An 18,924-nucleotide genomic window follows, 5' to 3' on the forward strand; every position below is an offset into this window, starting at 1 on the left:
AGAAAAGCCCTAGCACCCTCTACCTTTCTTCATAAGACATGCCCTCCAGTCCAGGCAGCATCCTGGTAAATCTCCTCTGCACTCTCTATAAAGCTTCCACATCCTTCCACTAACGAGGCGACCAGAACTGAACACAATATTCCAAGTGTGGTCTAACCAGGGCTCTACAGAGCTGCAGCACAACTTTACAGCTCTTAAACTCAATCCCCCTGCTAATGAAAGGCAACACACCGTGTAACTTCTTAACAACCCTATCAATTTGGGCGACAAATTTGAGGGATCTATGGACATAGACCCCAAGATTCCTTTGTTCCTCCACACTGCCAAGAATCCTGCCTTTAATCCTGTATTTTGTATTCAAATTCAAACTTCCAAAATGAATCATTTCATACTTTTCCAGGTTGAACTCCATCTGCCACTTCTCAGCCCAGCTCTGCATCCTGTCAATGTCCCGTTGCAACTATACCAGCCCTCCAAACTATCAACCACTCCACCAACAGTCATGTCATTGGCAAACTTACTAACCCACCCTTCTACTTTCTCACCAAGTCATTTATAAAAATCACAAAGAGCAGAGGTTCCAAAAACCATCCCTGTGGAACATCACTGGTCACCTAGCTCCAGGCTGAACACTGTCCATAAACTACCACCCTCTTTCCTCTATTGGCCAGCCAATCTGTGTCCAGACAGCCAAATATCCCTGTATTCTATGCCTCCTTACTTTCTGAATGAGCCTACCATGAGGTACCTATCAAACACCTTGGTAAAATCCATATACACCATATCCACTGCTCTACCTTCATCAATGTGTTTTGTCATATCCTTCAATAAGGCTTACGAGGCATGACCTGCCACTCACAAAACCATGCTATCTTTAATGAAACTATGGTTTTCCAAGTAATCATCAGTCCTGTCTCTCAGAATCCTCTCCAATAATTTGCCTGCTACAGACATCAGACTGATTGATCCGTAATTCCCAGAATTATCCGTATTCACTTTCTTGACCAAGGGAATAACATTTGCCACCCTCCAGTCATCTAATACTACTTCACTGGACAGTGAGGACACAAAATTCATCGCCAAAGACACAGCAACCTCTTCCCTTGCTTCCTGTACTGACTTTAGGTATATGCCATCTCTGGCCCAGGGGAATTATGTATACTTACATTTTTCAAACTTTTCAGCACATCCTTTTTCTTAACATCAACCTGTTCAAGCATATCTGCGTGTTTTACATTGTCCTCACAAATGAGAAGGACCCCCTTAGTAATGAATACTGAAGCAAAGTATTCATTAAGGACCTCCCCTACCTCCTCTGACTCCAGGCACATGTTCCCTCCACTATCCCTGATCAGCCCTGCCATAACACTGGCCATCCTCTTGTTCCTCACATAAGTGTCGAATTCCTTGGTGTTATCCTTAATCCAAGCCGCTAAAGCATGTTCATGCCCCCTTCTAGTTCTCCTAAGTCCATTCTTCAGTTCCTTCCTGGCTACCTCGTGACTCTCTGGAGCCCTGTCTGATCCTTGCCTCCTCAACTTTAAGTAAAGTTCATTCTTCCGCTCGATTAGATGTTCAACATTTCTTGTCATCCAAATTTCCTTCACCCTACCATCCCTTCCTTGCCTCAATGATACAAAGCTATCCAGTATTATCAGCAAGTGCTTCCTAAACAACCTCCACAATTCTGTTCTGCATTTCCCTTTCGGGAGAAAGTGTGGACTGCAGATGCTGGAGATCAAAGCTGAAAAATGTGTTGCTGGAAAAGTGCAGCAGGTCAGGCAGCATCCAAGGAGCAGGAGAATTGATGTTTCGGGCATAAGCCCTTCTTGAGGAATGCAGATCACAAACCCTTCTAGGTCTACTTAAAGAGGACAAGATGTGGAGGTGGCGGTATTGGACTGGGAGGACTACGTTCAAAATTGCACAACACCAGTTTATAGTCCAACAGATTTATTTGGATGTACTTGCTTTCAGAGTGCTGCCCCTTATAGCTACAAATTATGATCCTGCCCCACTAGTTACCTTAAAGCTAGTACTTCCAAATGAACCTGTTAAACTATAAACTGGTGTTGTGTGATTTTTAACGGAAGAGGACAAGGCAGTGCTGCTCACAGCTTCAGATTGAATTCAGCGGTGGGCTCTAATTATAAGTCTGTACAATTACAGGTTGGAACACTGTCTGGGAGGCCAAGGAGCAAATGTAGTTGCACTGAACTGCCTCCTGCTGAAAGGTACACCACCGGTGGGACCACTACAGGAAGAGTCCGCTCTGGTTTTAAACTTTCTGGACACACTTCCAGTCACAGCTGACAATGTCAGACTCTGGACAAAGATCCAGTCCTGGCAAAACTGAATCAGCTGGTGATGATGGGGTGGGGGTGGGAGGGGGGGAGCCAAAGGGCCATCACAATCAGAATTGAAATGTTTCTGGACCTAGAGAGATCAGATCACAGTTGAGGACAGCATTTTATTATGGGGAGCAAGAGTGGTTGTCCGTAGCAAGGGTCAGCACCAAGATACTGACTGAACTCCACCAGGGGTGTACAAGGGTTTCCAAAATGAAGACATTGATGAGAAGTTATTGGATTGGAGGATTGGATGCAGACAAAGCTGCATTGGTGGGGCAATTCCCACAAGGACAAAAATGGCCAAAAGCACTCCCCACATTTGTGGAAATGGTTGGGTAAACACTGGACTCGGTTACACTTTGACTATGCAGCTCCTTTCATGAGCTCAATGTCCTTAGTCTTTTTGGATATCCACTCAAAATGGCTGGATATGCGTAGAGTTAATTCGTCTTACACATGGATGATGACAGAAGTACTGCAAATATTTTACAATACGTGGACTGTTCGAGATGTTGGTCACAGATAACAGACTATCATTTCAAGCAGGGAACTTGAGTATTTCCTAAAGCCAAATGATATGCATCACATAGGACAGCTCCGAGCCATTCCATCATCCAATGGTCTGGCAGATAAACCATTTCAAATTTTGTAGGCAGGCTAAAGAAAACAGCCTACAGCTTCACTCAATACCAAACTGTCCCAGTTCCTATTTGACTATCGACCCATCCCTCATGCAACTACAGGGATAGCTCCAGCAGAGTTGCTAATGGGTAGAAGACTCCACAACAGGTTAAACCTGATCTTCCTAGCCTTGAGGGGAGGGTGAAATGGCATCAGAAACATCAATCCTGGACACAATGCTCCATTAAATGAGAGACAGTTTACTTTAGGGCTCAAAGTTTGATGTAGGAAGCTGGGAATGGTCTTGCATGGGTTGGAGGCACAGTCAACGTAAGGTCAGGTCCAGTGATGTTAAGGTTTGGGTAGGGGCAACAGTCCTGAACAAGTACATGAATCATATGAAAGCTGCAAACATTGCAGGAGCAAAATGCGCCCTGCTCTTCACTGCCTTTCTGGCTGTTCAAACACCCATGGGGTCTCCGTCTCCGTTAAGCATTTAAGATACCACAGAATCTGAGGTGGATGTCACCGCCTCAATGACTTTGCCACTTAAAGAGGAGAATAAAGAGGGAGGGATATAATAATTGTAACGAGGTCAGCCAGGTGGACATCATAGAAACTGAAACAATTGCTGATGGTGTAAATCAGAAAAAAAATCAAAATTGCTGGAAAAGCTCAGCAAGTCTTGCAGCATCTGTGGAGAGAAATCAGAGTTAATATTTCCTGTCGAATGACCCTTCCTCACTTGACCCCAAACATTAGGTCTGATTTGTCTCCATAGACGCTGCCAGAATTACTGAGCTTTTCCAGCAATCTTGATTTTTGTTTCTGGGTATCATAGAATGAGTTCCCTGGTTGGGCCTTTGATCCTGTCCAGTCAGGGAGCCCTGGCTGACAGGTATAAACAGGAGTGTCAGAGGTTCTGTTCACTCTGAGAGCTGATTCTGACGAGATGGATCAGTCTCAAGGACTGTCCACATGTAAATAAAGGGTGACTTGGTGACAGGATACCGTCCTCTGTTGAAATATTTTAGTAACCTTTTGTTGAATGTGTATACACACTTACATTTCTTATGCATATGAGTAAATGTGTGGGGAGATGGAACATGGTCCTCAGGTACACTATTTCAGTGAAACCTGCTAACTGTGATTCTCCTTTAACAGATCGAGAGATAAACATCACAGTACTCCCTGAAGTGCTGGAGATTAACAGGACATATCGTCTGGAGTGCACTGGTCCAAGAGTCTATCCAAATAACAAACTCATTCTCACATGGCTGAGAGGGAGTGAGATTGTCCAGAGAGATTCCACAGGCGAACTAGGTCTTCCGGATGAAGATAAAAGGTTGAGAAATGTCTTCAATTTCGTTGCGAGTCAATCAGATGATGGACAGGAGTACACCTGCTTGGCTGAAGTGGACTCAGGCTCTAACACCACAAAGTCAATCACAAACTCTTCCGTCACTCTGCAAACTTACGGTAAGTTCCAATTGCACAAGATATTACAGACAAAAAAGCCTTATAGAATCATAGAGATGTACAGCACGGAAACAGACCCTTCGGTCCAATCTGTCCATGCCGACCAGATATCCCAGCCCACTCTAGTCCCACCTGCCAGCACCCGGCCCATATCCCTCTAAACCCTTCCTATTCATATACCCATCCAAATGCCTCTTAAATGTTACAATTGTACCAGTCTCTACCCCTTCCTCTGGCAGCTCATTCCATACACATACCATTCTCTGTGTGAAAAAGTTGCCCAGTAGGTATCTTTTATATCTTTACCCTCTCACCCTAAACCTATGCCCTCTAGTTTTGGACTTCCTGACCTCAGGGAAGAGACTTTGCCTATTTACCCTATCCATGCCCCTCTTCTTGGATTATGGTGCAAATATGCAGTAAGTGTAAATGTTTTCTTTAAGTCAGCCAGAGCGTGTGCAAACCATAGTTTGAAAGTGAAAGCCTAGAATCATTTTGCAATAACTTTGTTTTATAAGCTGAGTCTTAATAACATAATTCCAAAAGACATTCAAGGCCTATTCTGATTCCTGAGGCTTGATTTTCAAACTGGGAACATTAAGTGGGGATAGAAGCTGCTACTGGCTCAATCAGGGAATCCAGAATTGACGTGCTCTGTCATTTCCAATATCTGGGTCATTTCCAGGTCCTAATCTCATGCCACACACTGACACAAAGCACATCAATTCCAGATTCCATAACTGAACCAATAGCAGCTTCTGCCCCCAGTTAATGTCACTAAGCACCTGGTGATGATGGGAACTGACTGCTGAGCACAATCCTCAAAGGGAGTCAGCAGCAATAGGCGAGCTACTGCTTAGCAGACTTTTAGTGCAGAGAAGTGGGCAATCAGCCAACATACATGAATTACCCATTATTAAAAACTGTTCTTCCTCATTGTGGTAACCCTAACAAAGTACACGGGAATCATTAATTAATCTCCTCATGGAGCTTGTTGAGTATAAGTTCCCTTGTAACAGGCAATGGGCTGCCCAACTGGAACTCAACACCTTATGGTGCAGTGGTAGTGTCCTTGCCCCTGGACCTGGCGGCCTAGGTTCTAGACGCACCTGATCCAGAGGTGTGTAATACCATCTTTGAACTGGTTAACTAGAAAAATAGAACAAACTAATCCAGCACTGTCTGCAAGTGCTCCCTGAACAACCTCCACATTTTTGTCATGTATTTCCCTGAGAATATCTATTCCCAATTTAGTGACGCAAGTTCCCACCAGTAGCATTGTAATTCCCCCTCCCCAATTAAATACTTTCCCAACCGCCTGCTCCTACCCCTCTCCATGAGTACAGTAAAGGTCAGGGAGTTGTCATGACTGTCACCGAAATACTCTCCCACTCAGTGATCTGACACCTGACCTGCTTTATTGCCAAGCACCAAATCCAATGTGGCCTCTCCTCTAATCAGCCTATCTACATATTGAGTTAGGAATCCTTCCTGGAATACCTGACAAAGTCTGCTCCATCTAGATATTTGAACCAAGGAATATTCCCCAATCAATATTAGGGAAGTTGAAGTCACCTTGTAATGCCCTTATCCTATGAATTGTCAAAAATACTTAGACAAATTCACCAATCACACACCGTGATTGGCATGACCAGTTCACTCTCAAAGTGCACTATGGCCTCCTGCAGATGACTCCAGTTTTTTGACTATGAGTGAATGTGATAAATTCCTGGAGTGGTGTATTGTCCAATACCTACACTGGTCAGTTTCCTACTCTGTCCATTAAAAACTGAAACACACTGCAGCAAATTAAAATGAAGTGAATTTCTTGTCTGTATTACAGCTTTCATGGATCAGCCGAGAATCCTGGACAAAAGACCCAAAGAAGTGAAGCGAGAAGTCACATTAACATGTGAGGTCTCAAATGTCTATCCTGCTGAGAAGATGAGAGTAAGATGGTTTCAGGATGGTGTGGAACTGAACTCAGATACCACAAGGCCAAATTCCAACACTGTCCGAATAACAGCAGCATGGACACCACAGGAATCTGGTCTGATGGAAGTCGTCTGTATGGCCGATTTTGAGAAATATCCTTCAATTCCCCCAAAGAATGATAGTGCTTTCATTGAGGTGTATGGTAAGAATTCTGGTTGTGGGGGAGTTTAAAATCAGACAATATTCTGATAGTTCATCACTGTCAACAATACAAACATGTCAGCATTTCCAACACTTTCAGCAATAAAATCCTTTTTATTGAGTGACAAATTGGGAAGCTTGTGGAAATGTTTGTATACTCAGACTCTTGGTTGAGTAAAGCATAAACATTGGCTAATTAATTGGAATGGTAAAAAATGAGGTCTGCAGATGCTGGAGATCACAGCTGCAAATGTGTTGCTGGTCAAAGCACAGCATGCCAGGCAGCATCTCAGGAATAGAGAATTCGACGTTTCGAGCATAAGGGCTTATGCTCGTAATTAATTGGAATGGTCTGTTTCTGTGCCATATCTTCTATATGACCCTCTGTCAATGAAAAGCATTCTGACAAAGTCTTAATGACTCGAGGTTCTCCAAGACCCTGAGACAATGTGATTGACATTGTATGCGCTGCTCATAGGTGAGTGTTACTCACACTTAGTATTCCAGGATCACAAGAGAATGTTTAAATGTTTAAACAACCAATGTACCCTAAAAGCTGAAGGGGTGCAAAAACATACACCAATCTGGAATATACCGTGTGGGACGAAACAGGTGGTAATAAATAAATCTGCATTTAAATATATGCAGATTTCAGGATTCTAGAAACAGAAATGAGCAGAATACATTTTTGATGAGTTTGGGTCAGGAATGAATGTTGACTAAGATACTGCAAACACTGAAGGAACATGGAAGGATGGTGTAGGGGTTTGTACCTCTCCCTGATACAGCAATGAAGCAGGGGATGAGCAAGAAGCACGAAATGCAGCCTGCCTTTGTTTCATTGTTATTAACCCCACACTGAGGGACTGCAAGGTACAACAATGTTTCTAACAGTATCTTTCTATTATTTTTAGCTTTCTCTTCCCCTGAAATCCAAGTACCGACCACCCAGGAAGGAAATCTGGTTAATATTACGTGCCGTGTGTTGAATGTCTCAGGGGATCTTGAACTCAGACTGAAGAAAGGAAATGACACATTAGTGAATGGATCAAGCAGTACTGGGCTCACTATCTCTCATACAGTAGAGGCTGAAGCTAAGCTGGATGGTCAGCAGTATATCTGTGAAGCTGAACTGAAACTTCAAGATCACTCAATGACGAGCCCTGTTATTAAACAACACATTGGAACTCTCCATGTCCTGTGTAAGTAGCATTACCTTCCCCACAAAACATCAGTGGGATTTTTTTTCCAAATGGAAACAATGAAATCCTCATCCCAACTTTCCTCTTAGCCCGAACCAATTTGAACTGGTCTCCTCACACAGGGACTGCCCTGCAGCAGCTCCTTTCTCACTGAGACCAAAGGGATACAGATCCTGGGGTCAGGACATGTGAGGACACTGTCCATTATTACCCCGGTGCATTGTGCCACAGAGTGCAATCATGGGAGTGTGTGTTTCCCCTTCAAATAATTTTCCAACTCTCCTGTGAAAGACACTAGTGCATCTGCTTCCACTACTCATTCCAGAAAACAATCAACTGCTTTCTTTAAAAAAGCAGTCACATCTCATTTGTTCCTTTTCTAATCACCTTAAATCTGTGTCTCATGATTATCAAACCTTTTGCACTAAAAACTCCTCTTTATTTGGTTCATTATCTTGAACATGACTATCAGAACATTCTCTTGACCCTCACTGCCTGATTGGCAGAATCCGAACATTTCCATTCTTTCCACATAAGGGAAGCCGCTCATCCCTTGTCCCATTTTAATGACTCTCTTCTGCATCAATCACCAAGCTATCACTTCCTTCCTAAACTGTAACCATGGAGGTAGGTGCTCTTGACTCCATCTCACAACATGTGACCCATCATCATTGCTGGTTCCTAGCAGATGATGACGATTCTCTTCACCTCCCAGGGAGGTGGTGACCTGGGGAAGGGATGGGTGGGGTATTAGTGTGGCAGCGCACTGCTTTTGATGTTGTGGCCTGGCTTCCATTTTCTCCCAATACAAGGCTGGAGATGCTCAATACCTTTCTGGATGCTCTTCCTCTACTTTAGATGGTCTTTGACCATTGACTTCCATTTTGTCCTGGAGCAGGTGAAGGATGGTGACAAATTGGTACAACCAAAGCAGAAAAGGACCCTGCAAACGCTTCCCAGTTGACAGTGTCAAAGGCCTTTGTAAGGTCGAAGGCAGCCATGTCCAGGGGAGGTTCTTGTCTCTGTATTTCTCCTGCAACTGTCGCACGGTGTAAACCATGTCCATTGTGCCCCTCCGTGGCTGAAAACCACACTGTGACTCCGGGAGGAGTTCCTCAGCCATAGGGAGGAAATACTTGTGGAGGACCTTGGCATTAACAGCAGGGAGATTCCTCTGTAGTTACCACATTGGACTTGTTCCCTTTTTTGGAAATGCTCAGAACTGTGGCATCTCGGAGCAGTTCTGAGATGTTCTCCTCATTCCAAATAAGGCAGACAAGGCTGTGTAACTGCAAGTAGGTCTTTGCCTCCGCACTTCAATACCTCAGTGGGTGTACCGTCTCCTCTAGCTGTCTGGTTGTTCTCAAGATTGAGGACAGTCTTCTCTATTTCATGCAAGGCTGGGGTATTGCTGAGCCAATGGTGTGTAGAATGCTATAGGATGCATTCAAGAATGCTCAGATCAATGACAGAGCCCTGCTTTAGGTTTATGAAGTGCTTCTCCCAACACTTCTTGACAGTTTCTTTATCTTTGATCAGAGTCACTCTGTCCTTGGCCAGCAGTGGAGTGGGGCCTTGGCTGTTTGGTTGTATGTCATCTTGATACCAGAGAAGAAACCCATCACACCATGGCTGTCGGCCATTTGTTGGATCTCCAGTGTTCCTCCACCCACCACCCGTTTTTTTATGTTGTGGGTTTGGATTTGTTCCTCAGCCTTCAGCGCCGGCAAACCTGCCTTTCCATTTTTGAGGATACAGTTTTTGTTTTACACTCAAAAATGCCATGTGCTTCCAGCTTGATAGCTCCTTAATCTCCACATCATTCTCATCAAACCAGTCCTGGTGTTTCCTGGTGGATTGGCTGGCTGGCATTTTGCAGGCAGTGATAATGGCAGTCTTAAGGGTGGACCAGAGACTGTTGGGATACCCTGACATGGTATTGCTGAGACTTGCTAGGTTTGTGGAGACGAGCTGATTGTCTGAGGCTATTTTCTCCTGGTCTTTAAGTGCCTCAATGTTGAACTGTTTTTGGCATTGCTTTTGTTGTCTCCTCTGCTGTGGGTCTGAAGGTATGTTGATCCTGGCTCAGATCAGGTGACAGTCTGTCCAGCAGTCGCTGGCTGTGGTCATGGCATGTGTAATTCTAACATCTTTTCGATCTCTCATCTGACAATGACATAGTCAAGGAGGCGTCTGTGTTTCCAGCGGGGGTGTTGCCACATTGTCCTGCATTTGTCCCTTTGGTGGAACAGTGTGTTGATGATGAGGAGGTTGTGTTCACAGCATTTGATCAGAAGGGTGCCATTGGAGTTTTGCATCCCTGTTCCCCATTTCCTGATCACATTGTCCCAGAGCTCTGCACTTTTGCTGACTCTGGCACTGAGGTTGCCAAGGATGATAAATTTGACCACTGCAGGGACCCGTGAGAGAGATTGGTCAAGGTTGGAGTAGAATTTCTCCTTGTTCTCATCTGCTGCATTGAGATTTGGTGTATATGCACTGCCTATCCTGACACACTAATTCCCATCAAGGGGGAGTCAAAGTGTCATGAGACATTAATTTATTCCGAAGGAGGAGCCTTTCAGTTCATGCACCAGTTCATTTTTGATGGTGAAGCCGACTCCAGGATGGCAACTTTTCTTCAGCCTTGCCTTTCCAGAAGAAGGTGTAGTCACTACCTTTGTCCCTGAGCTGTCCTTCCCCTGCCTACCAGGTTTCACTCAGGGTGGTGATGTCAGGATCATAGCACCTGTGTTCCTGAGCAATGATGGTGACGTGGTGTTCCAGTCGATCACTGTCCATAAGGGTCCTGAACTTCATGATTAGATTAGATTAGATTCCCTATTGTTGGGAATCAGGCTCTTCAGACCAACAATCCACACCGACCCTCTGAACAGTAACCCACACAGACCCATTCCCCAACTCCCTACTGATGCACCTATCACTATGGGCAATTTAGCATGGCCAATTCACCTGACCTGCACATCTTTGGACTGTTGGAGAAAACCGGAGCACCCAGAGGAAACCTATGCAGAGATGGGGAGAATGTGCAAACTCCACACAGGCAATTACCTGAGACGGGAATCGAACCCGGGTCCCTGGTGCTGAGGCAGCAATGATAACCATGGAGCCACAGTACATTCCTGAGGTGTGGAATGTGCCTGTGGAAGAACTCTTTTCATGTGGGGAAACTGTTGCACTCTGGTTACTACATTGGCTTAGCAGCACAAGCTGTTGGCTCTGAGGCGAGGGGGGTCCAAGACCACTGTACTTTTATTGAAATGTATGTAATTTCAAAGAAGGTCTGGGTTTTACATATCAAAAAACAGAAACCAGCATATCCCATTCTAAAAGATGAAATATTTAATCTAAAACTGTTTAATGTATCACATCTCTGTAACACTGGACTCCCTTGGCTATAAATTCTGTGATCATGATCTTATGCTCCACAACCACCTGATAAAGGAACTACGCTCCAATAGCTAGTGCTTCCAAATAAACCCGTTGGACTATAGCCTGGTGTTGCGTGATTTTTAACCTTGTCCACCCCAGTCCAACACTGGCGTCTCCAAGTCATGTATCTCATTTAGTACAGTGATAGAGCCCACAGCACGATGAAGGGTATCCCCAATGTGAAAACAGCATTTTGTCTCCACAAGGACGGCGTGGTGATCACTCCTACTATCTTGGATACACTGATCTGCAGCTGGCAAATTGGTGGGGATGAGGTCAAGTTTGCTTGTCCCTCTCATTGGTTTTCTCTTGACCTGCCACAGACCCAATCTAGCAGCAATGTCCTTCAGGACTTGAACAGCTCAGTCAGTGGTGATGCTGCTGAGTCACTCTAGACAATGGATATTGAAGTGTCCCACCCAGAGTATATTCTGCACCCACAGTATATTCTGCACCCAGCTACCCTCAGTGCTTCCTCTAAATGATGTTCAAGATGGAGGAGTACAAATTCAGAACAGGAGGGGATTATGGTCATCAGCAGGAGGTTTCCTTGTCCATGTTTAACCAAATGTCGTGTCACTTTCTGGGGTCCAGAGTCAATGTTGGAGCCTCCCAGGACAACTTGTTGCTAACTGTATACCAATATGCCACTGCCTCTGTCACCCATCTGCCTACTTCAGCCTTGTAAATGACCTTGACTTTGTCCTCCTCACAGTCTACAATGTTTGAATTGAATTGAATTTATTGTCACATGTACCAAGGCACAGTGAAAAGCTTTGTCTTGCGAGCAATACAGGCAGATCACATCGTTAAGTAGCACAGATAAGTAAATAATAGGTAAATAGCAGCAAAAAGAAAAACACAGGTACTGGTGAATGTTAAGAGGTTGGGAGTCCCCAGTATTCTAACACCAATAGGGGAGAACCTGTTTCAAAACTGGCTGGTGCATGTGTTCAGGCTTCTGTACCTTCTCTCCAATGGTAGAGGTTGTAGATAAACATTGCCAGGGTGGGAAGGATCTTTGAGAATGCTGCCGGCGTTTCCTTGACCTTGGGCCTGGTAGATGGAATCTAAAGTTGGGAGGTTGGCCTCAGTAATTGTCCAGGCTGAGTTCACCACTCTCTATAACTGTCTCTGATCTTGAATGGTACAGTTGTCATACCAGGTAGTGATACATCCAGACAGAATGCTCTCTGCACCTATAAACGTTGGCAAGGGTATTCACCGTCATGCTAAATTTCTTCACCTGCCTGAGGAAGAAGAGATGTTGTGGGGCCTTTGTAACCAGTGTGTCCACATGAAGAGTCCAAGAAAACTTGTTGTGGATGACCACTCCCAGGAGCTTGACACTCTACTCATTCCACCTCTGTGCTGTTAATGTGTGTTGGGGGGTGGGGGGGGAGCATGAGTAACATCCCACCGAAAGTAAATCATGAGTTCCTTGATTTTACTGGCATTGAGAGCTAGATTATTCTCAGTGCACCATTTTTCCAGGTCTTCTACCTCCCTGTTTCATGGCCATCTGAGATTCGACTGACTATGGTGATGTCATTAGCGAACTTGTAAATGGCATTACTGTGCAACACACCATAATCTAACCTTAACTGTAAGTAGCAAGCATGTTACTACAAAGTTATGGAAGAAGTCAGTCACACCAGGGTGCATGTCTCTTATATGCAGTTAGGTACCTGAAGACATGGATTTCTCAACTGGGTAGAACTTAATTAGGAGCAAGCATTTAATTCTGAGGAACATTGCTTTAATGAAATGGAAATACATGCAGAGAAGCCTCTTGACCCCTTTAGTCAGGGAATTCAAACCATCTTTAAGGTTGGAAAACTTAATTGCAAATGTTGACCTTGCCGTGAGATCCTGAAATGTTGGCCTTTTGCCCAGTTATTTCCCCTGCCCACCATTCCTCTCATTTCCTCTTGGATCGCTCCTCCAAAACTTCACGGGCTTCCTGTGAAAGAGTGGGTCGACAAAATAAGTAGAGTCGAAAAACGTGGTGCTGGAAAAAGCACAGCAGATCAAGTGGTATCCAAGAAGCAAGAGAGTGAATATTTTGGGCACTGACACTTTAGGAATTGTCCAATTTATCCAATGACAACCAAGTTTCTCAAACTGAACTAGTCCCACTTGCCTGTGTCTGGCCCAAATCCTTTTAAACTTTTCCTAATCATGTACCTGCCTTTTCAATATTGTAACTGTACCGGCACCTACCAATTCCCTTGGCACTTCTATTTGTAGCTTCAACATTGTCAAAAATCAAGACGGTGCCCTCTGCTGGAAGCAGAATGCTGAAACACTTATAGCTTGTTTCTGATCATTTCATCGCACTTTACACTAAGAATGTAGAACTACATAACTACAAAACTACCTAAGTAATACAGTGAGATGGAAATGTAATCCCAACAAAATCAACTTTTTTAATGCAGAGGATTATCTATATTCTGATGTAGTTGACAGCTGTAACACTGTGAACTGGATTTTCCACTGCTACAGTGCCCAAAACCTAGAAACAAAAATGAAGGGAATATAGGACAGAGACCTGCTGCCAGATTTTCACCATTGTCAGCAAGTCAGAGAACTATTCACAGGCAGAACCTTTGAACATGCTGTCAGGTAAGGACGGTTTGAGTTATAAAGAAAGGCTGGATAGGCTGGGAGTTCTTTTCACTGGAGCATAGGAGGTACATTGAAGTACACAAAATAATGAGGGCGATAGATGGAGGTAATGGCAGTTGGCTTTTCTCTAGGAAGGGGAATTTCAAGACTAGGAGACACATTTGTAAGGTGAGGTGAGACATTTAGAAAAAGATGGAGGAATCTTTTTTTTAACACAGAGAGTGGTTTGCATGTGGAATGAACTTCCTAAGGAAGTGGTGGATGTGCATACAATTACAACGTTTAAAAGACATTTGGATAAGTACATGAATAGGAAAGACTTGGACAGATATGGGCCAGGAACAGGCAGGTAGGACTAGTTTAGTTTGGGATTATGTTTGGCATGGACTGGTAGGACTGAAGGGTCTATTTCCGTGCTGTATGACTCTAACTGTGGGGAGCCAGTTTCCAAAAGATTCCTCAACTTCAACTTCAATTATTATTTGTAGTGATCTGAACGGTGTCAGTCGAGTGGATCTTATAGAATCTAAGTTCCCTGATTGGGGCTGTTAACCTGGTCCAATCAGGGAGCCCTGACTGTTAGGGGTTCTGTTCACTCTATGAGCCAAATCTGAGCTAGCTGGGTCAGTGTCATGTAGGAGAAAGTGAGGACTGCAGAAGCTGGAGCTTAGAGCTTCAGTGGTTACTACACCAAACGCCATCCCCTGAAATATACTGTCTCTCTCATTTACTGGAGTCTTATGTCTAGTAGTGGCATTCCTGATGCCATTTCATGGCCTTCCCCACCAAGGATAGAATCCCTTTGCTCCTCACCTTCCAACCCACTAATCTCCAGATACAGTGCATCATCCTCCACCATTTCCACCACCATCTGTCAGACCCCACCACCAGAGATACATTTCCCTCCCCAGCCCTATCAGCATTCCGCAGAGATCATTCTCTCTGCAACTCCCTAGTTACGTCCATGACCCCCACCAACCCACCCTCCACTCTTGGTACCTTCCCTTGCACCACAAGAAGTGTAAACCCTGCGCTCACACTTCTTGCCTCACTTCCACCCAAGGCCCCAAATGATCCTTCCACATCAGACAGATTTTCCTGCACATCCAAACACCTGATCTACTGTGTCAGTTGCTCTCGATGCGGTCTCCTCTACTTTGGGGAGACAGGATACCAACTCGTAGAATGTTTCAGAGAACATCTCTGGGACACACTTACCAAACAACCCCACTGCCCTGTGGCTGATTGCTTCAACTCTCCTCTCCCAAGTTTTGGGGCTCCTCCATTGCCAAACCATAGCCGCTCAATGCATGGAGGAAGAATGCTTCATCTTCTGTCTTGGGACCTGCCAATCACACGGCATCAACATCAATTACACCAGTTTCCTCATCTCCCCTCTCCCCCACCTCATCCGAGATCCAACCATCCAACTCGTCACTGCCCTGTTGATCTGTCCTACCTGTCCATCTTCCTTCTTACCAATCCACTCCACCCTCCACTCCAAGCTATCACCATCACCTCCCCACCTGCATATGACCATCGTCTTCCTAGCTACCATCCCCCCAACCCTACCACCCACTCATATTTATCTCTCAGCCCCCTTTCCCCTCCCCCGTTATGCCTGAAACATCGACTCTCCTGCTCCTCAGATGCTGCCTGACAACTGTACTTTTCCAACACCACACTTTTCGGCCTATTGTAAGCTCTAACCATGTGGCTTCATATGAGGAGCCTTCTAAAATGTCGAAATGTACTTAAAGCCTTTCGAACCTTGAAAATTAACATTTTTAATGTTGAAAGATATATCAGGAGACTATTCATTTTTACTGTATCATTTTGTTTTCATATTCAGTTTTCCTTACAGTTTTTGGGCGGTGCAGTATAACACACATTGAGGGACTAAAGGGTGCTACTTACAGATAACATAAAACCGTTACTATTTAAAATGCAGCACACAATCATCCAACTGTCAAATAAACTTGTTTTGTGCATGTTGAAATCATCACTTACGGTCTCACTGATACACTTGTATCTGAAACTATCAAATTGAGCGATCGATGCTTCTTAGCAGCATGTACAGCAACATAATCCTTTCAGTGCTGGCTTTCTGGATCCAAAGTGAGTATCTGTGTTAAAGGAACTGCTTAACAACGAATTGTTCCCTGGATTAAAAAGTTAACTTCCAAGTGTTTAAAAACTTTAAGGACATTTCTTGCGCTGGACATGGGCATGTCTCTGTGGCACCTCCTGGATTTATTAAGTTAGTACTGGGTAAAAGGTAACCATTCATTCTGATGGTTCTGAAAACCATGCTTATTGAGACAGCCCTGAAGTTTAATTGCTTTATATCATGAAATGTCACACTAGAAAACGTCTGTTCCTGACTCGTTCCCTCTCTAGCCTCTCTCCCATATTTCTCTCTCTAATTCCTTTGTAGTTCCTCTCATGTTTAACTAACTTCTTCCTCTCCTCAGCAAGTGATCATCTGCTTCTACCTAAAGTGCATACTAGCATGTTCTGTGAAATGTCTGGATCCTCAGCTGATGGATGAGAAAAAGGTGGTCATAGTGTACAGTAAGTATAAACTCAAGACCTGGCATTAAAGAAATACAGCGGTATGGGATAGCATTACTGATGATAAGTGGAACCTGTCTGATTTAGTTTAGGTTGATACTGATTTAATAAAGAATGATTCTTCAGAGTGGAGTAAAACAGATTAATAGACAAATGCAGTTTCGTCCTTATCACAGCTGGGTTAATGAGCAGTTATTGATCGAAGACAATGCAGATAACGTGGGTTTATTGTAGAAAGTCATGTAGGAATTTTTTAAAAACCAGTTGACCAAGATTCAGGAACCAGCATTTTTCTGTGAGGATGAAAGATAAGGATGGAAAGATTTGGTAACCTTGGTTTAGGTGTTGAAGGTGATTTCCTCGAATTCCAGGAGCAGCAATTACTATTTTATATGCTGTTGTATTGTTTTGGAATTTTGGGAAAAAAAAGTCAAAACAACAGCACTTTAAAAGGGAGAAGAGCAGACAAAGGAAGCACATGGAGAGGCCAGTGCAGGAGGGAGAGAGAGAGAACCTGCACTGTTACTGCCTTTGCTATTTGAATTTGTGTATCGCTGGACATCGCAGTGCATCTGGGAAAATTATCAAACAGTGAAATTCACAACTAATCTTGGAGGAGCTGTTGGGCGAACTTCACAGCACAGAATCAGATAAGTTAATTGTTGTTTTAAATCTGTCCAAGAGAAAGGCTGCGGTAGTGAGTATAGTGGATTCTTTCTTGATTATACGTTTTTGGAGATAAGTCTCTTGACTAAACTTAAAATATAAGCCATAGCTATTAATTTAACCTGGGGCAGTGTTTGTAGAGGAATAAGACGGTGTTATTTTCTGGGTCTGTAGATTGTGAAGGAGCAAAAATGGCCTTTGCAGTGATATGTACTTCTTGTCAGATGTGGAAGTTTAAAGAGAGTTTAAGGGTTACTGCGGATTATATCTGCCATAAATGCTGTTGGATGCGACTCTTATCAGATCAAGTGGATCGGTTGGAGAGACAGATAGAATTGATGAGGAATTTGCAACAGCAACAGTATGTGATGGACAACAGTTATAGGAAGGAGGAAAGTCTCAAAGTCATATAGATGGGTTAACTCCAGGAAGGGTGAGAGAGGTCAGCACCTCATGCAAGAATCTTTTGTGATATACCCATTTCAAACAGGTATGCTGTTTTGGAAAATGTAGGGGGTGATGGATTCTCAGGGGAACGTAGCAAGAACAGCCAAGTTTCTGCGATTGAGACGAGCTGTAATGCAACGAGGGGTACATCGGCTTCCAAGAGATCAATTGTGTTAGGGGATTCTGTAGTCAGAGGTACAGACAGATATTTCTGTGGCCAGCAGAGAAAAAGCAGAATGGTGGTGTTGTTTCCCTGGTGCCAGGGTCAAGGATGTCTCACAAAGGGTGCAGAATGTTCTCATGGGGGAGAGAGGCCAGCAGGAGGTCAGTGTCCACATTGGAATCAACAACATTGGAAGGGAAAAGGTTGAGATTCTGAAGGGAGATTGCAGAGAGTTAGGCAGAAATTTAAAAAGGAGGTCCTCAAGGGTAGTAATATCTGGATTACTCTCAGTGCTACAAGCTGTGAGGGCAGGAATAGGAGGATAGAGCAGATGAATGCATGGCTGAGGAGCTGGTGTATTGGAGAAGGATTCACATTTTTGGATCATTGGAATCTCTTTTGGGGTAGAAGTGACCTGTACAAGAAGGACGGATTGCACCCAGATTGGAAGCGGATTAATATACTGGAATGGAAATTTGCTCAAACTGCTTGGGAGGATTTAAACTAGTAAGGTGGGGGGGGTGGGACCCAGGGAGATAGTGAGGAAAGAGATCGATCTGAGACGGGTACAGCTGAGAACAGAAATGAGTCAAACAGTCAGGGCAGGCAGGGACAAGGTAGGACTAATAAATTAAATTGCATTTATTTCAATGCAAGGGGCTTAACAGGGAAGGCAGATGAACTCAGGGCATGGTTAGCAACATGGGACTGGGATATCATAGCAATTACAGAAACATGGCTCAGGGATGGGCAGGACGGGCAGCTTAATGTTCCAGGATACAAATGCTACAGGAAGGATAGAAAGGGAGGCAAGAGAGGAGGAGGAGTGGCATTTTTGATAAGGGATAGCATTACAGGTGTGCTCAGGGAGGATATTCCCGGAAATAGATCCAGGGAAGTTATTTGGGTGGAACCGAGAAATAAGAAAGGGATGATCACCTTATTGGGATTGTATTATAGACCCCCCCAATAGTCAGAGGGAAATTGAGAAACAAACTTGTAAGGAGATCTCAGCTATCTGTAAGAATAATAGGGTAGTTATGGTTTTTTAACTTTCCAAACATCAACTGGGACTGCCATAGTGTTAAAGGTTTAGATGGAGAGGAATTTCTTAAGTGTGTACAAGACAATTTTCTGATTCAGTATGTGGATGTGCCTATGAGAGAAGGTGCAAAACTTGACCTACTCTTGGGAAATAAGGCAG

General features: G+C 44.0%; 1 protein-coding gene across 1 annotated transcript in view; it reads left to right on the forward strand.

The window, feature by feature from the left end:
• LOC132835968 (intercellular adhesion molecule 5-like) overlaps window positions 1-18,924 on the forward strand; it is a 46,566-nt gene that overhangs the window by 7,192 nt on the left and 20,450 nt on the right. The window contains exons 3-5 of the mRNA XM_060855133.1: window positions 4,137-4,451; window positions 6,295-6,588; window positions 7,502-7,789. Of these exons, the coding sequence (XP_060711116.1) occupies window positions 4,137-4,451; window positions 6,295-6,588; window positions 7,502-7,789 (897 nt within the window). The remainder of the gene's footprint in view (window positions 1-4,136; window positions 4,452-6,294; window positions 6,589-7,501; window positions 7,790-18,924) is intronic.

Source organism: Hemiscyllium ocellatum, chromosome 45, assembly GCF_020745735.1.
Source record: "Hemiscyllium ocellatum isolate sHemOce1 chromosome 45, sHemOce1.pat.X.cur, whole genome shotgun sequence".
NCBI lineage: Eukaryota > Metazoa > Chordata > Chondrichthyes > Orectolobiformes > Hemiscylliidae > Hemiscyllium > Hemiscyllium ocellatum.